The following is a 22,093-nucleotide window of genomic DNA, read 5'->3' as shown; positions in this document are numbered from 1 at the left end:
TACTCCCAGCAGATGTAACACTGTGAGGATAACTGAACATCATCCTTGTGCAAAAAAACAGATGTTCCTTCCTCTGGCTAGACTCAGCCCTATATACGTTACAGCCAAGGCTTGGCCAGTCAACCACAGACTAGACTTCGGGCCACAGTAGACTACAGGCAACCAATCACAAGCAGTGGTCTTAGGTTTTTAATATAAAAATCTTTAAATACAAATTATCACTAGTCTGCAAAATTTTTCAGAGTATATCAATATCTAGAACCAGATGCCCAAAGAGACTAAAAGTAAGAACTAGACAGCAGGCTTCTTCACAATAAATGAAAAACTAAAAAAGCCCTACCATCAAACTTGGACTTTTTAATAAAACATGTACACTGCATCATTCTAATCAACAATCAAGTAACTGAGTTTTTATCATTAAAAACTCTGGCTAAAATGTGTCCTCAACTATCATGATAACCATCTGAAACCGCTTTGATACACATGATGTTTGCCTCATTTGATAAAGGCACATGACAAATGAATATATAGAGAGTACTGAAATTTTTGTGGTTAGCCCATCAAGAAAATCTAGCTTCCATAAAATTACTTATTGACTATAAAAATTCTTTTCCTCTGTGTAAAACAAGTAAGGATTAATAAAACTGATACAACTGAATAAAATATAACAAATCAGTGCATACTAATGCAGATTTTGCTTAGCACAAACCATTTTTGCTTTTAAGCAGAAGAATCAAAGGACAAAAGCCACATAATTCTGAGTCAGGTACAAGACATCAAAAAAAATACAAAGAGAATACCAAACAGAGATCTTTTTCCAAAATAAAAAAGGTACCAGAATTTATTGCTGTTCCAAGGATCTGCAGTTTCTTCTTTGGGTTCTTTGTTCTTCGCAAGTTAATCTTCTGGCCACCTCCCTTTACTCCCCTATGTCCTCTAAGCAAATAACTGATACTCCTTGTTCCATTGGGTTCCCCCTTTAGATTCAGGTTCAATGCACATTCAACTATGTAGCCTTCTCTTCCCTTTGCCCAGTAACTGTGGCGGGTTTCCACTGTACCTCTGATAACTCTCTAGACACACCCACTACTCAGCCCATCTCAGATCTTAAACGTTTACTTTTTTCTGCCTATCCATTCTGTTCTCATAAAGGGCCAATCTCTTAAGAAGTCTCCAAAGAGAACTGCTACTGAAATTTAAGTACTTCATCTAAATCCTCATTACAGACCTCCTGTACTTTCCCTGTGACATTTTTAAACCTCTTCCCTATATCACAGTCATCCTTGTATGTGACTAATATTCCACAATTGATCATAAATTGGGGGTAAAGCCTGTGTATAATTCACTATGGCATATCATAGTGCCTTATGCAGAGCAGATATCCAGGAATTCTTAGAATAAATATATGAAATATATACAATGCTTCTATGGAAAGACAAATAAGGAACAAAACTAAAACTTTTCAGAACTTATTATCCCAAGAAATTCACTTTTCTCAAGAAGTTTTCAGCAGTATTTCTTACCCTTTGGCTTGTTTTCCTGTGCAGACATTTTGTCAGATATTTCTCTGCACCCTTTGGCTTGTTTTTCTTGTTTATCCTATTTTATCTTACTAACTTACCTGTCTTATCGTATCTTACTAATATAAGATATCTCTATCTTATCCTAGTAACTTACCCTACCTCCCAGTAATGGCCATTAAATTACACTTGCACTTTGTCTTCTTTTAGGACTTTCCAAATCAGATGCCCTACTATTCGATTTTCTCCTTCCTGTCACCAGTAGAAATACCATGAGGTGCTATCCATATATACATGCACGCCTTGCCAATCTTCCTTTCAAAGGTAGTCCCAGTGAAATAAGGTAGAAGGAAGTACAGAATAATTTAAGAAGCAAAGAATTTGTGTATCAGGCCATACCCGGTCCTTTCATTTCAGGGAAGTTTCTATACTCCCAAGCTTCTCTCTTTTTTTTTTTTGAGACGGAGTTTCGCTCTTGTTACCCAGACTGGAGTGCAATGGCGCGATCTCGGCTCACTGCAACCTCCGCCTCCTGGGTTCAGGCAATTCTCCTGCCTCAGCCTCCTGAGTAGCTGGGATTACAGGCACGCGCCACCGTGCCCAGCTAATTTTTTGTATTTTTAATAGACACGGGGTTTCACCATGTTGACCAGGATGGTCTCGATCTCTTGACCTCGTGATCGACCTGCCTCGGCCTCCCAAAGTGCTGGGATTACAGGCTTGAGCCACCACGCCCGGCCGCTTCTCTCTTTTATAAAAACCGAATTAAATACTGTTGACATATTAAGCATCCAGAATTTAGTTCAAAAAAACAGCATTCAATAAATGGAAGTTACTATTACGGGACAGTCAGCGGAATTACCAGTGTAATTTACACAGTGTAAAATATAACAACTCCAATTTATTTCTGCATTTTTTAAAAGATGACAATAAGAAATTGGTAGTTCATTATATAAAACGCCTTGAATGTGGTTTTCTCAGGCAGATGACAACCCACATCAAAATGTCCTTCTTACCTCGCTGCCCTGCATGGTCTTTGCTGGATTAGCAGAAGGGATGGCAGCATTCAGCTCAGGCTCTGGCTTACACAAAAGCGCAATGGTGTCACGATGAGACTGGTAACATTCTTTCACTTGCCCATCTGCTTGCACAGCTTTATCTAAAACTGCTCTGAAGTTGGTTCCCTCTGGGAGAAAATAAAAGTTTCCAGAGCACATAAGTGATTCTAACAGCAACGTTTATGGGCTGGTTATACATTGAGCTCTAGTCTCCAACTTTACTTATCTTTCCCTTTTATAGGCCCCAATTCATTTGATAATAAAAACAGCTCCTAACAGTCTTTGCATTCTCGTTTTTGGAAAGATGACAAAATCACTCATAAAATCAAAAGCATAGCTATACCTTAAAATATATTTGGTGATTACTATCTGCCAAATAGAAGCTAATTAGTATTAATCTAATGTTTTCCTACAACTCCTGAAAGTAGGAAGAAATCGTTCTCTCCAAAAGGGGGTACACTTATTTTAAAAGTATTACTCTCTCAAAAGAGCAATGTGACTTTAAAAAAAAAGCAGATACATTTTTAGAAAAAATCTCAATAATATACAAACTTTTTACAAAGACAAAATTAATCTCCAGCCACCATAAAGAAAGCATTTATCTCAGGAAGCATAAAATCTTAATAATCAAAGTCTTAAGAAGCATAAATGTGGCTTCAAGATAACTTAAAACTCATTTTTTTACCAACCAGGATTCACTACTAAATGAAAAAAAAATTACAAAACCATAAATGTAATACACTCTCATTTATGTTTTTAAAATATGCACAGGGGCCAGGCATGAAGACTCAAGCCTGTAATCTCATCACTTTGGGAGGCGAAGGCATGTGGATCACTTGAGTCCAGGAGTTCAAGATGAGCCTGGGCAACATGGTAAAACCTCATCTCTGCAAAAAATAAAAAAATTAGCCAGGTGTGGTGGTGCATGTCTATAGTACCGGTTGCTCAAGAGGCTGAGGTAGAAGGATTCCTTGAGCCCTGGAGGTGGGGCTGCAGTAGGCTGTGATCTTGCCACTGCACTCCAGCCTGGGTGACAGAGCAAGACCTTGTCTCAAAAAAATAAAATATGCACAGAGCTTAGAATAGGAAATGAAAGTTAAAGAATCATTTTAATTTTCACTTTATTCCCTTCTTAAGAATCTGTACTTCTGACAATGAGCAGATTACTTTTGCAACCTTTTTCAATCTTTATACTAAACTGAGGAAAACCAGTTTCAGTAAAAATGAATTTACAACTGAGCCTAAGTAATCAATCAAAAATGTGGGTCCAGATTGGGAATTTATTCAAATAAAGGTCATTTATACACATTTTTACCTGCTCTTAAAGGCTTATACAGTTCGTTGGATGGTGTCCTTTGCCAGCGTTCCTTAAATTTTCCTCTTAAATCATTATCGGTTGCTTCTTCTTCATCCAACAACCTTAATGACTTCACAAGGAAGCAAAAAAAAAAAAACTGAAATGTAATTTCTGGCATAATAAACTTAAGAGTATTTTTTAAATGTTCATATTCAATATAAGTGAATTTGGTGAGATGGGAATACTTCTATACTATTAGTTAGAATATAAATCGTTCGACTTTTTTCTTGGCACATCTAAGTTATAATGCATTTAACAAAAAGTCATAAATTTAAGGCTAAGTTAGCTATTATCTTCCTTAGTAAAATAAAAAAGAAGAATAAATAAGAGACGATATCCATTTACCAATTTCGAGAAAGTATTAAGATTACAATAAATAAATAGAAGCCATGAACAAAACCTTTCAACCTCAGAAGCCATGAACAAAACAAAGGGGAAATCTGACCAATTACATGAAAATAAAAGAGTCAGACTTCCACCCCAAAAAAAAAACCAACAGAAAATTACGTTTAACATATTTTGAAATGCCTTTTTGATATGCAAGTAAGATGACAGGATAGTAGGAGGCCAGAAACACAAAAAAATACTAATCTACCAGTAGACACAGTGCTAGCACCAGCAATATATGAAAATCCCTGAGAGCTTAGGACAAAGAATAGCAAAATTCTGTCAAACACCACAGAGTAAATACTTTAGGTTTTGTGGACCACAGTCTATATCACATAGTATTATTATTCTTTTTTGAAAATGCTACAAAAAAGAGAAAAATTAACCTTAACTAGTGAACCATACAAAAACAGGCCACAAGCCAGAACTGGCCCGCCATTCATGGTTCACCAGCTGTGTAGTTCACCATTGGCCTGGATTGTAAATTTAGTACATGAAAAGGCAGTAAGAAACACAGGTAGGGCCAATAAAAGGAAAGGTCAGATCAGAAGCACTCTCTACCCTCAAACTGGTATACTTCCAAATAGGTGATTCTTAATGGATGATTTTTTTAAAACAGAAAACTGCCCCACAGAAGAAAACATGCCTGTCTGCACCTTGACTCTAAAGAAAAAAAAAAGAAGTATTATCTGAGATTCCTGATCAAAAGCCTGAAGTTGGGACTAGAAATCTAAAAGATTAAGTACAAAAAGAAAAAAAAAAACTTTAGGAAGTGCCAGGTATATAACGCCTTTTTATGGCAGAAGCAAACACAAATCCTTTCCAGAATTCACCTTAAACCCAGATCTCAATGAATTCCCACAAATAAATCACAGAAAATATGAATTCACAATCGAAACTCACTGAACACTAAATGCAATACAGTATTCTGTACCGAATCTTGGAACAGAAGGAGGGACATTGGTGGAATAACTGGTAAAATCTGAGTAATAATATTGTACCAATGTCAATTTCCTAGTTTTAACAAATGTATCGTAACTTTCAGGGCAGCTAGGTGAAAAACATACAGGAATCTTCTACACTAAATTTGCAACTTCTCTGTAAATCTGAAACTATTTTTTTAAAGTTCTAAAGTAAAAAACAGTAACAAAAAAACTAAACACAAGAGAAAACAAGCCACTATAAGCAAGAATCAGCAAAAATTACAAAGCATGGAGTCAAACCACAAAAACTACAGATATTAGATAAAGAATATAAAATAAATATATTTCACATATTTTAAGAAATCAGGCCTGTATTAAAGGGTTTAACCTTCCAGGTTAAGACAAAGATTATCAAATTAAACTAAAAAGAAAAATCTTGCTATGTGCTATTTAAAAATGACACAACCATAAGGGCATACAAGTTGAAGGCCAGAGAAACTACAAGAAAACTAGAAACCACTATCACTTATTAATATAAATGCAATATTTTCAAGACAATACTACCAATCCAAATCAAGCAGCACATTAAAAGGATTATATACCATGACCAAGTAGGATACCCCAGGAATGCAATGGTGATTCATACCTGAAAATCACTTAATGTAATATACATTAGTAAAATGAAAAAAAAAACATATGATCATCTTAAGAGATGCAGAGAAAATATCTGACAAAATCCAACACTCGTAACCAAAAAAAATCAACGAATTAGAACGGAACATCCTCAACCTCATAAAGGCCATCTATGAAAATCCCACCACTAACATACTTAATAGTGAAACACGGGAAGCTTTCCCCCTGAGATCAGGAACAAGACAAGAATGTCCACTCTCACCACGTCACTGCACTGCACTGCACTGGCCAGGGCAATTAGACGATAACAACAACAACAACAACACAAAGGCATCCAACTGAAAAGGAAGATGTAAAACTATCTCTATTTGCAGATGACATGGCCTTATACATAGAAAATCCTAAAGAATCCACAAAAAAACTATTGGAAATAATAAATTCAGCAAAGTTGCAGAATATGAAACCGGTTGTGCTTTTATATTCTAGCAATGAACAATCCAAAAAGGAAATTAGAAAACAATTCCATCTACGACAGCATTAAAAAAGAATAAAATACATAGAAGTAAGTTTAACAGAAGAGGGACAAGATGCACACTGAAAATTACAAAACAATGCTGAAACAAAAGGCCTAAAAATCTGGAAAGACTTCCTGAGTTCATGGACTAGAAAACTTAATATTGTTAAGACTGGCAATTCTCCCCAAATTGAGCTAAAGATTCCATTCAATGCAATCTTTAACAACCTTCTAACTGCTTATTTTTGCAGAAATCAGCAAGCTGATCCTAAAATTCATATGGAATGGCAACAGACTGCAAACACACAAAACAATCTTGCAAAAGAAGAGCAAAGCTGTAGGACTGATACCTGTTTCAAAACTTATTACAAAGCTACAGTAGTAAAACAATGCAGTAAAGGCATAAGTATAGACATATAAATCATGTGATTTTCCAGGAAGGTGCCAAGATCATTCTCTTCAACAAATGGTGCTGGAAAAATTAAATAACTAAACAGAAAAAAAAAAATGAGTTGAACCCTTACCTCACATCAAAGATTTAATTCAAAAGGAATTAAACACCTAAACCTAAGAGTTAAAACTGTAAAATTCAGCCAGGTGTGGTAGCTCACACCTGTAATCCCAGCACTTTTTTTTTTTTGAGACAGAGTTTTGCTCTTGCTGCCCCAGCTGGAATTTAATGGTGCGATCTGGGCTCACTACAACCTCCACCTCCCAAATCCAAACGATTCTCCTGCCTCAGCCTCCCAGCACTTTGAGAGGCCAAGGCGGGCATATCACCTGAGGTCAGGAGTTACAAGACCAGCCTGACCAACATGGTGAAACCCTGTCTCTACTAAAAAATACAAAATTAGCTGGGTGTGGTGCCACATGCCTGTAATCTCAGCTACTTGGGAGGCTGAGGCAGGAAAATTGTTGAACCTGGGAGGCAGGGGTTGAGGTGAGTCTAGATGGTGCCATTGCACACCAGCCTGGGCAACAAGAATGAAACTCTATCTCAAAAAAAAAAAAAACTATAAAACTTTCAAATAACAAAGATAAGTCTTCATGACCTTAAATTTTTGGCAATGGAATCCTACATGTAACACCAAAAACACAAGCAACAAAGGGACAGATAAATTGTAATGTATCAACATTTAAAACTTCTCTGCATTAAAAAAAATACTATCTAGAGAATGAAAAGACAACCCACAGAATCAGGGAAAATATTTATTAATCATATGTATAATAAGGTCTAGCATCCAAAATATATAAAGAACTTTTATAATTCAGCAACCAAAAGACAACCTGATTTTTAAAATGGCCAAAGACTCGAACAGACATTTCTCCAAAGAAGGCATATGAATGGCAACCAAGCACACGAAAAGATGCCCAGCATCATTGATCATCAGGAAAATGCAAACCAAAACCACAATGAGATACCACTTCACACACATCAGGGTGGCTGTACTTCTTTTTAATGGACAATTATAGGGTTTGGTGAGGATAGGGACAAACTGGAACCCTCACACACTGCTGGCAGAAGTGTAAAATGGCGCAACTACTGTGGAAAAGAGTTTGGCAGTTCCTCAGAAAGCTAAATTTAAACTCAGCTAATAAGGCAGCAACTCTGCTCCCAGTTATATTCCCAAGAAAATCAAAACCAGATATTCAAACAAAAACTTGTAGCAGCCTTACAGTAGTCTCCCCCTTATCCATGGTTTTGCATTCTGCAGTTTCAGTTATGAGGTCAATCATGGTCTGAAAATATTAAATGAAAAATCTCAGAAATAAACAGTTCACAAGTTTTAAATTGCACACAGTTCTGGACAGTGTAATAAAACCTCTTGCTCCTGTTCCTCTTGACTGGGTTATTAATCATCCCTTCGTCAAGTGTATCCGTCTTGTATATACTATCTGCCAGTTAGTCACTTAGAAGCCATCTTGACTATCAGATTTAAAAAAAACAGAAGACATTAAACTTCACTACTATCCAAAGTTTCAGGCCTCCACTGGGGATCATGGAACATACTCCCTGCAGATAAGGGGGGGAACTACTATATGTGGAATTGTCAAAAAGTGGAAAGAACCCAAATATCCATTAACTGAGGAAAGGATTAGTGAGTCATTAAAAGAAATGCAGGACTGATACATGCTAAAACATGAATGAACCTTAAAAACATTCTGCTAAGTAAAAAAAGCCAAACTCAAAAGACCACATATTGTATGATTTCACTTATATGAAATATCCAGAAGACGTTTCAATAAATCCATAGAGACAGAAATTAAATTAGTGTTTGGCAAAAGCAGGGGAAAAAGGAGAACGATGAGACACTGTTTATGGGTGCAGGATTTCTTTTAGGTGGACGATATACAACACTGTGAATACATTTGAAAAGCACTGAAACATACACTTTAAGGAGGTTAATGGAAAATTTTACAATATGTGAATTTTACAAAAAAAAAAAAACCCACATACAGTTTTAAGATACATACAGGCGAGTTTTTAAAATAGGAATTATAAATCTTAGAAATGGCTGAGTGTGGTAGCTCACGTCTGCAATCCCAGCACTTTGGGAGGCTGAAGCAGGCAGATCACCTGAGGTCAGGAGTTTGAGACCAGTCTGGCCAACATGGCGAAACCCTGTCTCTACTAAAAATACAAAAATTAGCCAGGCATGACGGCAGGTGCCTGTAATCCCAGCTACTCGGGAGGCTGAGGCAAGAGAATCACTTGAACCCAGGAGGCAGAGGTTGTAGTGAGTGGAGATCCAGCCTGGGCTATTGAGTTAAGACTCTGTCTCAAAATATACAAACAAAAAAAATATTAGAAACGAAAAAGATCAATAAAATTAATAACAATAACAAAGTCACTCAATAGAATGGCTGAAGAATGTTTAAAAACACAGCTGAATAGTCTATTAATGAGCTAGAAGTCTGGCCAGAGACAGTCTCCCTGAAAGAAGAACAAGAGCACAAAGAGAAAATGTTAAAGATATGTTAAGTGACATGTAGAGCTGATACTATCAATCTAAAAGAAATTCATGAGGACATTATGGAAACAATGGACAAAGAAGAATGACTGAACAAACAGAATCCATGGATAAGAAGCTAAGATTTAAAGATCCTAAGTATGATAAATTATGATTCAAAAAAACTAGTAGACACTTGAAATTTATCAAAATCAAGACCAAAACAAAATTTCTACAAGCTATCAGAAATGAACAACTTACTTCATAATTTACAACTTACTTAAAAATCAGACTCTCAGCCGGTAGTGGTGGCTCACGCCTGTAATCCCAGCACTTTGGGGAGGCTGAGGCAGGTGGATGCTGAGGTCAGGAGTTCAAGACCAGCCTGGCCAAGATGGTGAAACCACATCCCTACTAAAAATACAAAAAGTAGCTGGGCATGGTGGCACACGCCTGTAATCCCAGCTACTCAGGAGGCTGAGGCAGAGAAGTGCTTAAACCCGGGAGGTGGAGGTTGCAGTGAGCCGAGATTGCACCACTGCACTCCAGTCTGGGCAACAGAACAAGACTCTGTCTCCAAAAAAAAAAAAAAAAAAAAAATCAGACTCTCCAAGCACAAGTGACAGAATAATAGTAACCCTAACCCAAAAAGCTGTTAGGAACATCAAATAAGATAAATAAAAGTACCTTATATTAAGATAAACAGACTTATGCATGAATACCAATGTGAGTTTTTCCTCAATTATAAGTTTTCACATTAATATTTCTAAAGATGCTTCTCACGATTGACACATTAGGCAACGTTTCTATCAAAAAAAAAAAAAACTTATAAAACCAAACACACATATTCCAATTGCTAGCAACTTAAAATCAAGAAAATGCAATAGTATTAATATTATATAACAACTAGGTAGTACACACAAGTACATTCCACTTCACAACTGTCTTATGGGCTAACTGCTATTCACCCCATTTTTTTTGGATGATCAACTGAAACATGAAGATGTTAAGTACTTTACCCAAAGTCACAGGTAGGTTTAAGAGCTGGGAATCAAATCCAAATAAAACTCTACATTCTGAGTCCTTAACCACTGGATTATGTGTAAACTACCAAGTATTAAATGATGATTTACTCTTACGTCTATTTCCTAAATGTCCCCAGACTTCTTTTCTTTTGATGTGTTATGCTACATTTCCTAGTGTTAGTCTCTTTCCTCACTATGAGACAATTACTTCCTGCTGCTGTCACTTGTCTGTGGTCCTACACAACACTCTCCACTTTCTTCTCCCTATGTCTAATAATTTCTAATGTCCTTTCAGTGAAACACCAGATCACATGCTTGTTAACCCACAAATCAACAGATTTTAAAGAACTGTAAGGTACAGCAGTGTTTGTCAAATTTTAATAGGTACACACAAGTTACTTGGGAATCCTGTTAAAATTCAGATCCTGATACAGTCAGTCTGAGATGAGACCTGAGATTCTGCATTTTTACAAGTACAACACAGAAAAGCTTTAGTACTGAACTATGTAATACCAATTCTGTTTTCTTTTTTCTGTTTATTGACTGTGACTACACAAATAAGGTCGATGAATGTTAATGGTATAATTAATATAGAACCCCTCACAAATAGCAGCTTTCTCAAGCCAACAAGGCAGTCAATTTCCACCTTAATCTTTTTCAAAAGTTGATTTGGATTGAAAGGTGAATAACAGTCACCACCTGTCATCACAACAGTTACAGCAACTACAATATACCATCATCATAATAGTAATCTAATAGTAATAATAGCTGTAACTTAATAAAGCATATCCTGTATGTCCAAACGCTAGGCATCTTACTGTTTTAGCTTAATTCTCTAAATAACCCTGGGAAGTAAATATTTTCATTCACAAGATTCACTCTCTCTTAAGTACTCTGCCCCTGCCCCAGAGTACCTGGAAATGGTATAAATACAATATCCTCTGAAAGTTAACTGAAAAATCAAACATCATAGATTAAAGCATTGATAAGAGAGGTCATCTGAAAGAGATAACATGACTCCTAAACTGGCAAAAGCCCATATAACCAGTCAAATGTATTTACAGCTACAGAAAGAAACTTTATCCATCAGAGGGAAGAGGTAAAAGCACTATAAAAAGAGAATAACACTGGCAAACAGTTAGCTTTAGCCAAAAGAACTGTAAAGAATGTTTCACTCCTATTAATAAAATGCCATCACTACTGGAAAATGGATACAGTGACTTATAAATCATTTGATGGCCTAACCTCCTTTGTCTAATTTCCATGATCACCAAGAAAGCTGATCTGCATATGTATAAAATAAATCAATAATTACAAAAACTTTGAACAGTTTGTACGATAATTAACTCCTCATAGTATATTAGTTTACGCAGTGGTCATATGAGTTTCATTAATGTGTACTTACTTACCTGTAAGATAAGAATGAAACCCATCTTCACTCAACCAGAATTTCTCTGCTAAAGAGAAGGCTCTGGGCCACAGTAAATTCACCAAAGTGACGAATACTAACTACACTGTGAAAACCAGCAGGAAGAAGTCTCCAGTCCCAATCTCTGCTGGATGTCAAGGGATTACAGTGTTTACACTTGAAAAACAAATCTTAGAAAACTTACCTCATCTAGGATTTCTCTATTTCGTTGCAGTAATTCAGGCAGTTCTTTAATCAACTGATCAACAGTATGGATGCCTCCCTGTTCAATCACAGACCTTGACTTAGTCAATATAGACTGAGGTACGGTGTCTCCAGACACATCTTCAATTGCTGCTGGAAGATTAAGGGAAGCTAGCACCCTGAAAAAATGAGATACCATGTTATGCTGAAGACTAAAATAATTTAAAATAACTCCTCATCAATATTAAATTTAATCTTCTATAACCAAATCAACAGCAACAGAGTTAGCACCCAGAAAAACTGGATTAGCCCTATCAATGAAAAAAAAGCAAAAAGAAAAAGGAAAAGACCAAAAAAAAAAAAATCTGTTATTGGTAAATTAAACAAAAATCAAAAAAATTAAGTTCACAATTTCAGAATTAAAAGACAAAAAAAAAGGCTGGGTACGGTGGCTCATGCCTGTAATCCCAGCACTTTGGTGGTCAAGGCAGGTAGATCACCTGAAGTCAAGTGTTTGAGACCAGACTGCTCAACATGGTGAAACCCCATCTCTACTAAAAATATAAAAATATGTCGGGCGTGGTGGCAGGCACGTGTGATCCCAGCTACTCAGGAGGCTGAAGCACAAGAATCACTTGAACCCAGGAGGCGGAGGTTGCTGTGAGCCAAGATAATGCCACTGCACTCCAGTCTGGGAAAGAGAGTGAGACACCATCTCAAAAAAAAAAAGCAGAAAAATAAGAAAAATGATGACCACATTAAAATATATTAGGTATCGTTGGCCTGCAGTTCAAACTTCTTTCAGTCTAAGTAATTAAAAGTCAAACATTCTATCCTAAAAAAGCAGTCTTTTCACACTTTGGATTGTTAGAGCATCACTAACAAGTCAGAAACAATAACCAAAATAGTTATTTTTTTTGCTCTGTTTCAGCAGAAACAACAGTTATAATTTCACATCATCTAGGCAAAATGTCAACAGAACATAGATGATCTAAGTATTCATTACAGAATCTTCATCTGTTCTCAGTTTTGTGGCACAATAACAATTCCTCAGTTATTGCATTTACATGATGGGGAAAGAAGGAACATATATCTAACTACTATGCAAAGACAAAAAGGCAAATGAAGTGACGTAATACAATGAACTCCTCAGCAAATAGGCTCTGTAAAATCTTACACTGTCTGTTAATCATATGCTAGAGTAAACTTACATTCCTTTCTTGTTAAAGAAAAATCATGGCAAAATCCATGCATTAATCAAAACTAAAAACATAAAAAGACAAGCCAACTACAAGAGAAATACAGTTGGCCCTTGAACAACACAGATTTGAACTATGTGAGTCCATGTATATGTGGATTTTGTTTCACCTCTGCCACCTCTAAAACAGCAAGACCAACTCTCCTTCCTCCTCTTCCTCAGCCTACTCAACATGAAAACAACAAGGATAAAGACCTTTACCATTTCCATTTAATCATAGTAAATACATTTTCTCTTCCTTATGATTTTCTTTTTTTGTTGTTTTTTTTTTTTTGAGATGGAGTTTCACTCTTGTTTACCCAGGCTAGAGTGCAATGGCGCGATCTCGGCTCACCACAACCTCCACCTCCTGGGTTCAGGCAATTCTCCTGCCTCAGCCTCCTGAGTAGCTGGGATTACAGGCACGTGCCACCATGCCCAGCTAATTTTTTGTATCTTTAGTAGAGACGGGGTTTCACCATTTTGACCAGGATGGTCTCGATCTCTTGACCTCATGATCCACCCGCCTCGGCCTCCCAAAGTGCTGGGATTACAGGTTTGAGCCACTGCGCCCAGCCTATGATTTTCTTAATAACATTTCTTCTCTAGCTTACTTTACTGTAAGAATACAGTATATTATACATATACAAAATATGTGTTAATTGACTTTTCATGTTATTGGTAAGGCTTCTAGTCAACAGCAGGCTATTAGTTAATTTTGGGGACTCAAACGTTATATGCTGATTTGACTGTATAAGGGACTCAGCACCCCTATGTTGTTCAAAGGTCAACTATATTCTTAATTATATGTATCTGACAAAGGACTTGTTTAAAGATTAAGAAAAACTCAGTTTTAAAAATTGGCAAAAAGATTTCAATAGATCCTTTACAGAAGATATATGAATGTCTAGTAAGCACATGAAAAGTTGTTCAATATAATTAGTAATTACGGGAATGCAGATTAAACCACAATGAGATACTGCTACACACACACTAAAATAGCTAAAACTAAAAAGACTGACAGTATTAACTACTGGTGAGGATGCAGAACAACTGTATTTCTCAAACAGTGCAGACAGGGATATAAAATGGAACAACCGCTTTGGAAAACAACCTGGGAGTTTCATATAAAATTAAATATGCTAACCATACAATTTAGGAATTCCACTCCTAGGTATTTACCCAGGAGAACTAAAATATGTCCACACAAAGATTTATACATGAATGTTCATAGAAACTGAAATAACCATCAACAGGTGAAGAATTAACAAACTGCTCTATAACCATAAACTGGAATACTGCTCAGCAATAGAATCAAACTGATACACATAATATAGATAAATCTCAAAAATAGTAGCTAAGTGAAAAAAGCAAAATACATTTAAAGTATATCCTGTACATACTGTAAGTACTGCATATGTATATACTGTAATAATGTAATATACTATATTACTGTACATGCTAAAATATACATGCATTTTAAATTGTATAAAAAGTAAAACTAACCTAATAATGACAGGGAGCAGATCAACAGTGGCCAGGGGCCAAGAGAAGAAGGACTGAAGGGAAAGGGGCATGAGAGAATTTTTTAGGGTAATACTAGTGTTCTCTACCTTATTCACAGTGGTGGTTACATGGGTACATACATGTATCGAGACTAACTGAATAGCCAGGCGTGGTGGCTCATGTCTGTAATCCTAGCATTTTGTGAGGTCAAGGCAGGAGGATCACTGAGCCCAGGAGTTCAAGACCAGCCTGAGAAACAAAGTGAGATCTCATCTCTACAAAAAAATTTTAAAATTAGCCAGGTATAGTGGCTTGCACCTGTGGCCTCAGCTACACAGGAGGTTGAGGCAGGAGGATTGCTTGAGCCCAGAAGGTCGAGACTGCAGTGAGCCATGTTTATACCACCACGCTCCAGCCTGGTTGACAAAGCAAGACCCTGTCTCAAAAATAAATAAATATATATATATACACAAACACATATATTATATGTATATATCATATACATATAAAAGCTGAACTGTATAGTTAGATTACGTATATTTTGTGTCTGCAAAATTTTTTAGATCAAAGAATGATCTTCTTAGTATTCAATCCATCAGAAACAAAAATTGGTTCAGAAACTAAACGTACCATGTATCTTAGTTCATTTCTACTTCTCGTTCCTCCCAAATAAACATTTTTTAAAATATAAATTTCTAGTTAAATATCCTCACCTTGTTTGTATAATTTCTTCCAACTATATTTGCTAGAGTTTCATAAATAGTGTTCCCCAAAAAATGGTTGTAAATCTGTAATTTTCTATTTTATATACCCTTGACATTTAGCTCTAAGCTCAGAAACTAAAACGTTCTTAAAGAACAATCAAATGGTAAACTTTAGGCTCTAAAATTAAACTCTACCTACCCATTTGCCAAAGTGGTGGCTTCTCTCATCTGAGCAATTGATCTGTTAACCAAATCAGCTTTCCTCTGATTATAGGCGGCCAAAGACTGCTGCACTGACACAGGAACCATCTTCTCAAACAGATCTAAAATTAGGAAGAGAAATTACAACAAAATTTTAAGACAAAAACCCAAACTGTAAAAGTGACTGTACATATTTTCTAATATTCATAGTCTATAAATATTTGGTATTTAAAGATCAAAATATCAACAGTCTATTTAGATTTAAAGATCAAAACTCAATCACTACTGAAAGCACAGTTATAAAGAGAATTTTTAGATCACTACATTCATGGACAATGGCAACAATGAGAAGTTTCTTCTTTGAACTTAATTTTCTTTTACTTTTTCAGATGTGTTCATCACTGAGTTTGAGGGATCTTCAGTGATGCTGTTCATTTGTTGATTAAATTGACTGAGTCGGGGGTGCCAGGCACAGTGGCTCAGGCCTGTAATCCCAGCACTTTGGGAGGCCAAGGCGGGCAGATCACCTGAGGTCAGGAGTTCAAGACCAGTCTAATCAACCTGATGAAACCCCATCTCTACTAAAAATACAAAAATTAGCTGGCATGGTGGTAGGTGCCTATAATCCCAGCTACTTGGGAGGCTGAGGCAGGAGAATCACAGGAGGCAGAGGTTGCAATGAGCAGAGATCATGCCACTGCCCTCCAGCCTGGGCAACAGATCAAGACTCCATCTCAAAAAAAAAAAATTGACTAAGTAGATCAAAGTAGCAGGATTCCATTTCTGGCTCCAACACTTCCTAGCTATGTGACCTTGAGCAAATTATTTAACCACTCTGTGCATCAGTATCCTCATGAAATAGGGATAATAACAGTACCCATTTCAGGGCACTTATTGTGAAAACTAATGAGCTAATATTTTTAAAGTGCTTAAAAGAGTACCTGGCACATGGTAAACACTTTGTGTTTGCTAAATGAACATATAATCATCCTTTCCCAGTAACAGATTGTTATCCTTGGGATCTCAGCTAGAGGCTACCATATATTGTATACATCTACAATATAATAACATTTATTTATCTCATACAAATAACACTTTAGAAGTTTACATGTTTAAAGAAATATTTGTGTTGGTTTTTGTTGTTTTTTTTTTTTAAGAGGGATCTCACTCTGTCACCCAAGCTGGAGTACATAGGCACAATTTCAGCTCACTGCAACCTCCACCTCCCGGGCTCAAGCGAGCCTCCCACCTCAGCCTCTGGAGTAGCTGAAACCACAGGCATGTACCACCATGCCTGGTTAAATTTTGTATTTTTTGGTAGAGACCTGGTTTCACCTGTTTCCCAGGCTGGTCTTGAACTCCTGAGCTCAAGCCATCTACCCACCTCAGATTCCCAAAGTGTTAGGATTACAGGCGTGAGCCATCACACCCAAGCATATTTGTTTATTTTTAATGGCAGCATCTTAAATAACAAATGTTATGTTAACAAAATGACAAGTGCTACAATCTTAATCAAACACACCGTTTCAAGTCTTCTAATTATTGTATACTTTACATATGCTTTATTATCATTTACTTTCCATCTTAACATTGCACTAACGATACAATACAATATTTATTCTCATATTCCTTTTAAACTAAATGAATGCAAATTATATTCAGAGCATACAATAGCAATTACGTGATTTTTAGCTAGGAAAAACAGAGCAAACTGGAGAAAAACAAGATTAAAGTGTGTCTGAATAACTGACATACCAGTAAATTTCTGACTGATGGGTACATTGACTGGGGTAGACTTCACAAGCGTGGCTTTGCCAATAGGATCTAGATCTTTAAGGTCTGGAACTCGATCATGATAAATGAAGTCATTATCCTTCTTTGCTGCAGTAAGGGCACGATTGATTTTGTCAGAAAAATCCTTCACATTAACATATTCATCATAGCGAGATGCCACTGTTTTAATCAGTTCTGCTGCATGCTAAAAAGAAAAATGTCAACAACAAAAAAGAGGGAGATGATTTTCTTTCTCTTTCCCCACAAAATATTTAAGCACTGGTTTAAAAAAAAAAAATCTTTAATTTGAAGACTTGCATTTCCAGCAATGTGGCTGACAGGAGAACCTGGAAATTCTCCCATCATAAAATACCTGAAAACTGAAAGATAATACATAGCAGCCATCCCTACAAACACACAGGTGGATTATCAAGATAATCAAAGAAATCCATGGGCCAATGAATATAAACTGACATTGAAAAAAGTTGGCTGTTGGGTTTTTTTCCTTCTTCTTTTTTTGAGACAGAGTCTCACTCTGTGATGCCCAGGCTAGAGCACAGTGGCTCAATCTCAACTCACTGTAACCTCCATCTCCTGGGTTTAAGCAATTCTCCCACCTCAGCCTTCCAAGAAGCTGAAATTACAAGTGTGTGTCACCACGCCAAGCTAATTTTTGTATTTTTTGGTAGACACGGGGTTTCATCATATTGGCCAGGCTGGCCTCTAACTCCTGACCTCAAGTGATCTGCCCACCTTGGCCTCCCTAAGTGCTGGAATTACAGGCATGAGCCACTGAGCCCAGCCTGGGTGTTGGGTTATTTCTATACCCAAATAATTAACTATTAAAACTTACTAAAGGCCCTCGTGGAGACCCTTTAGTAACCACACAACACAGAGAATTGAAATGCACCTCTTTCACTCCTTCACATGAAGGCAGGAACCTCAAAGGGCCTAACTCTCAGTGAAAGGGTGGATCTGAAATAAATTAGCACCACAAGAAGTGAACAACATGTCAACACCAGTAAGAAATTTTTTTTAAAGTTTGGGCTTAGAAAAAAATGAACATAAGCCTCACACAAATTTAAATAGTATTAGGTATGCTGACATCATATAAAATAGACAATAAGGCCAAAAGCATTCTTAGGGTTAAATTTAATACATAATCTTTTAATATTTGCCAATTTGCCAGAAAGATATAAAATTTCTTACATTTTTATGTAATAGTATCTATATAAACAATTACAATGAGAAATTGATATATCTACCCGTAATCAAAGTGGAAGATTTTAACAAATCTGTCTCAGCAATGGCTGGACCAGATAAAAAAATGTGTAAGATTATAGAAGATTTGAGCAACACAATTAACGAGCTTGGTTTACCAGACATAAAGAACACTAGACTCCACAAATAGAGAATATATTATATTCTTAGGCATATAGAAAGCATCTACAATTATACGATGACTAGATGAGGAAATAAGGCAAGTCTAAAACATCAAAATTATAAGAATAAAAAAATGGTTTCATACTAGAAAATCTACTTATGTAATTCTCCAAAATAATAAGTTAAAAAATCAAATCTCAGGCCGGGCGCAGTGGCTCACGCCTATAATCCCAGCACTTTGGGAGGCTGAGGCGGGTGGATCACAAGGTCAAGAGATCAAGACCATCCTGGTCAACGAGGTGAAACCCCGTCTCTACTAAAAATACAAAAATTAGCTGGGCATGGTGGTGCGCGCCTGTAGTCCCAGCTACTTGGGAGGCTGAGGCAGGAGAATTGCTTGAACTCAGAAGGCGGAGGCTGCGGTGAGCCGAGATCCTGCCATTGCACTCCAGTCTGGGTAACAACAGTGAAACTCCGTCTCAAAAAAAAAAAAAAAAAAAAAATCAAATCTCTTCACAGATGTTGAAAAAATATTTGATAAAATTCAATATTCTTGATTTTTTTAAATCTTAGTGAAACAAAAATATCCTTAACATGATAAAAATCTTAACCTCCAAAGCTGGTATCAAGCTTAGAGAAACAAAGATAACTAAAACAAAACAAAAGCTACCCTTCGGTGTAAACTAGGGAATGAGAAATTGCACAAATTTAAATCACTTTTTAAATCTGTAAATCAAATTTGATTTGTAAATGTGGTTGAACTCTCCCCCAAATAGCAAAAACTACTACCAGAACCGAAGGCAGGCTATACATACTGGGAAAAAAGAGAAGTGCTAAGGGGGCCAACCTGAGTTGAAACTACTTTAAGAAAATCTGAAAACAATAAAACAGGATAAGAAAACCTTGCCAGGTGATGGTAAAGGCAAAGCGAAATGGCCCCTATCATGCTACCAGATGACCACAAAAAATGTGATACTGAGGGGCCTCATTCCAAGAAAGCTGCTGAGAGAAAAAGCAGACAGATTAACTAAAAAGACAGGGCTGCTAGAGGAAGCAGAAAAGAGAAAACAGAAAACAGAAGAGTAGGGAGGGAGAAGAAAGGGCATAAACACTCAGAAATACCAGCAAAATATAAACCTTAAAAGTAGATGCATCAACTTGAAATGCAAAGGCTGTGAGGAACTCAGGGAAGCACAGGTATAGAAGTAGTGGGATTCTTCCTAATCCAGGGTGGGCTTTGAGAGCCAGAGAGGTGGACTTCAGGAGGGAGCCCTTAAAACGATGATGCTTGTAAAGTGAACCCTGCCCGTTCCCTTGCACAGGAAACATCAGCAAATCAATGTCTTCAAACACGAGTAACTGAAAAGGGAGCTCCTCTCTCAATACAAAAAAAAGTAAGAAAAAAATTAAAACAAGCAGTATATCTTTCCAGTAGATAATGAAAGCTCACCAAAGAAATATTGCCGCAAAGTAGATGAAAACAGCATGCTAAAAACTAAAATAAACAAAAACACTTAAGAACACAATGACAATACCAAAAGAATGGAAGACTGGATGGCCCAGAACAGAGTGGGTGATAGCCAAATAGCAAAAGGTGAAATGGGAACGGACAGAACTCAAAAAAGTAAAGAAAAATACAAATTTAGTAAGAAGGCAAGACTTAGACATTTATATAAGGAGCAAAAGGGAAAACTGACACCATAGAAATCACAGCAAAAAACATACAGAACAAGAAAAAGTGAAGAAAATTCAACACAGAAGTTGGGAAGGAGGCAGCTGTTAGAAATGATTTAGAGGGCATACCAACCAAGTGCAAAGTGAGGACTTCATGTGGATCCTGATTTGAACAAACCAAGACCCCTTAGAAAAAAATCAGGAAAAACTAAACTAGATGTGGATAATACTGGATTATGACTATTAACTATTATTAACTCACATGAATATTAATTTTGCTAGATTGGGATAATGACCCATCTAGCAAAATTTTTTAATTTTTGTGTTTTGATTTTTTAAAAATCTTTATATCTTACAGATACAGACTAATAAGCTTAAGCATGAAATATGTGAGATAGATGCAAAATACTCCAAAAAAAAAGGAGGAAAGGGAAATAGCTAAGACACAAAATAGCAAAATCCTGATAATCACTTAAGTTGGGTAACAGAAATTCAATGATTCATACTTTTATATACGTTTGACATTTTCCTTAATAGTTAAACAAAAGAAAATTCATATGAAGAAACATATGTGAGAACAGTCAGAAAAATTCAGAAAATGACAAAATTCAGGAAACAAGGACAGGCAGGAAAATTTTTAAAATGAGAGATGATAATACCTACCAGACATTAAAACAGTCTAAAGTATAAATAAGTAAAACGATATGGAACTGGAATATAAACAGATAAACAAGTCAATGAAATAACAGACCCCAAAATATATACCATGAATCTAATGTGTGATAAAGTCAGAATCTCAGATCAGTGAGGTAAACAAGGTTATTGTAATAAATGGTTTGGGGACAACTGGGTAGCCATTTGGAAGAAGACTTTAAAAACTGGATCCATATCTAGCACCACACACCAGGATAAATTCCAAGTGGATCAACAATCCAAATATATAACAAATTACAGATATATTTATATATTGCTACTGGCAATCACATTTCTATTAATTTAAGATATACTTGCTGCTGTGTACTGAATTGTGTTCGCCAAATTTTGTAATTTGAATCCCTAACTACTAATGTGATAGTATTTAAACATGGGGGCCTTTGCAAAATAATGGGGTTTTTATGAGGTCACGAAGATGGGGCCTCATAGAGGATTAGTGCCCTTACAAGAAGAGACATCAGAGGGCTTGCTCTCACTGTTCACCGTACGAGGACACAGAGAGAAGGCCATCTGTAAATCTCACCAGAATATGACCATATAGGCCACCCTGAGCTTGGACTTCCAGGCTCCAGAACTATGAGAAAATAAATTTCTGCTGTTTAAACCACCCAGTCTATGGTTTTCTTATGGCAGCCTAAGATGAGACACCTGCTGAAGTACAAAATGACTTGTGTACGTTGATTTTTTACTGTAGCATTCTTTACAATAGTGAACCTTGGAAACATGCGAGTATCCAGCAATAGAAGACAGCAATAAACTGTGGTGAATAAAGCAATAAACAATGCAGCTCTAAGGATGGTCTCTCTATTGCTGGATTAAGATGCCAAGGTCTTCAGGATACATTGTACCTTAGTTATGATAGTAGGTTCATATCATACTTAGTTAAGATGTATCTTCAGGATACATTGTACTACCACTTCG

General features: G+C 36.4%; 1 protein-coding gene across 2 annotated transcripts in view; it reads right to left on the bottom strand.

Annotated features, from left to right (window-relative positions):
• Nucleotides 1-22,093, bottom strand: part of PDCD6IP (programmed cell death 6 interacting protein) — a 68,363-nt gene that overhangs the window by 18,180 nt on the left and 28,090 nt on the right. For both annotated transcript variants that reach the window (XM_035278632.3, XM_002807672.6), the window contains exons 8-12: nucleotides 17,384-17,606; nucleotides 15,627-15,750; nucleotides 11,982-12,159; nucleotides 3,894-4,005; nucleotides 2,537-2,706 (exon numbers count right to left, since the gene is read on the bottom strand). In XM_035278632.3, coding sequence (XP_035134523.1) covers nucleotides 2,537-2,706; nucleotides 3,894-4,005; nucleotides 11,982-12,159; nucleotides 15,627-15,750; nucleotides 17,384-17,606 — 807 coding nt within the window. The remainder of the gene's footprint in view (nucleotides 1-2,536; nucleotides 2,707-3,893; nucleotides 4,006-11,981; nucleotides 12,160-15,626; nucleotides 15,751-17,383; nucleotides 17,607-22,093) is intronic.

Source organism: Callithrix jacchus, chromosome 17, assembly GCF_049354715.1.
Source record: "Callithrix jacchus isolate 240 chromosome 17, calJac240_pri, whole genome shotgun sequence".
Classification (NCBI taxonomy): domain Eukaryota; kingdom Metazoa; phylum Chordata; class Mammalia; order Primates; family Cebidae; genus Callithrix; species Callithrix jacchus.
This window is presented reverse-complemented; position numbering and strand designations above follow the sequence as displayed.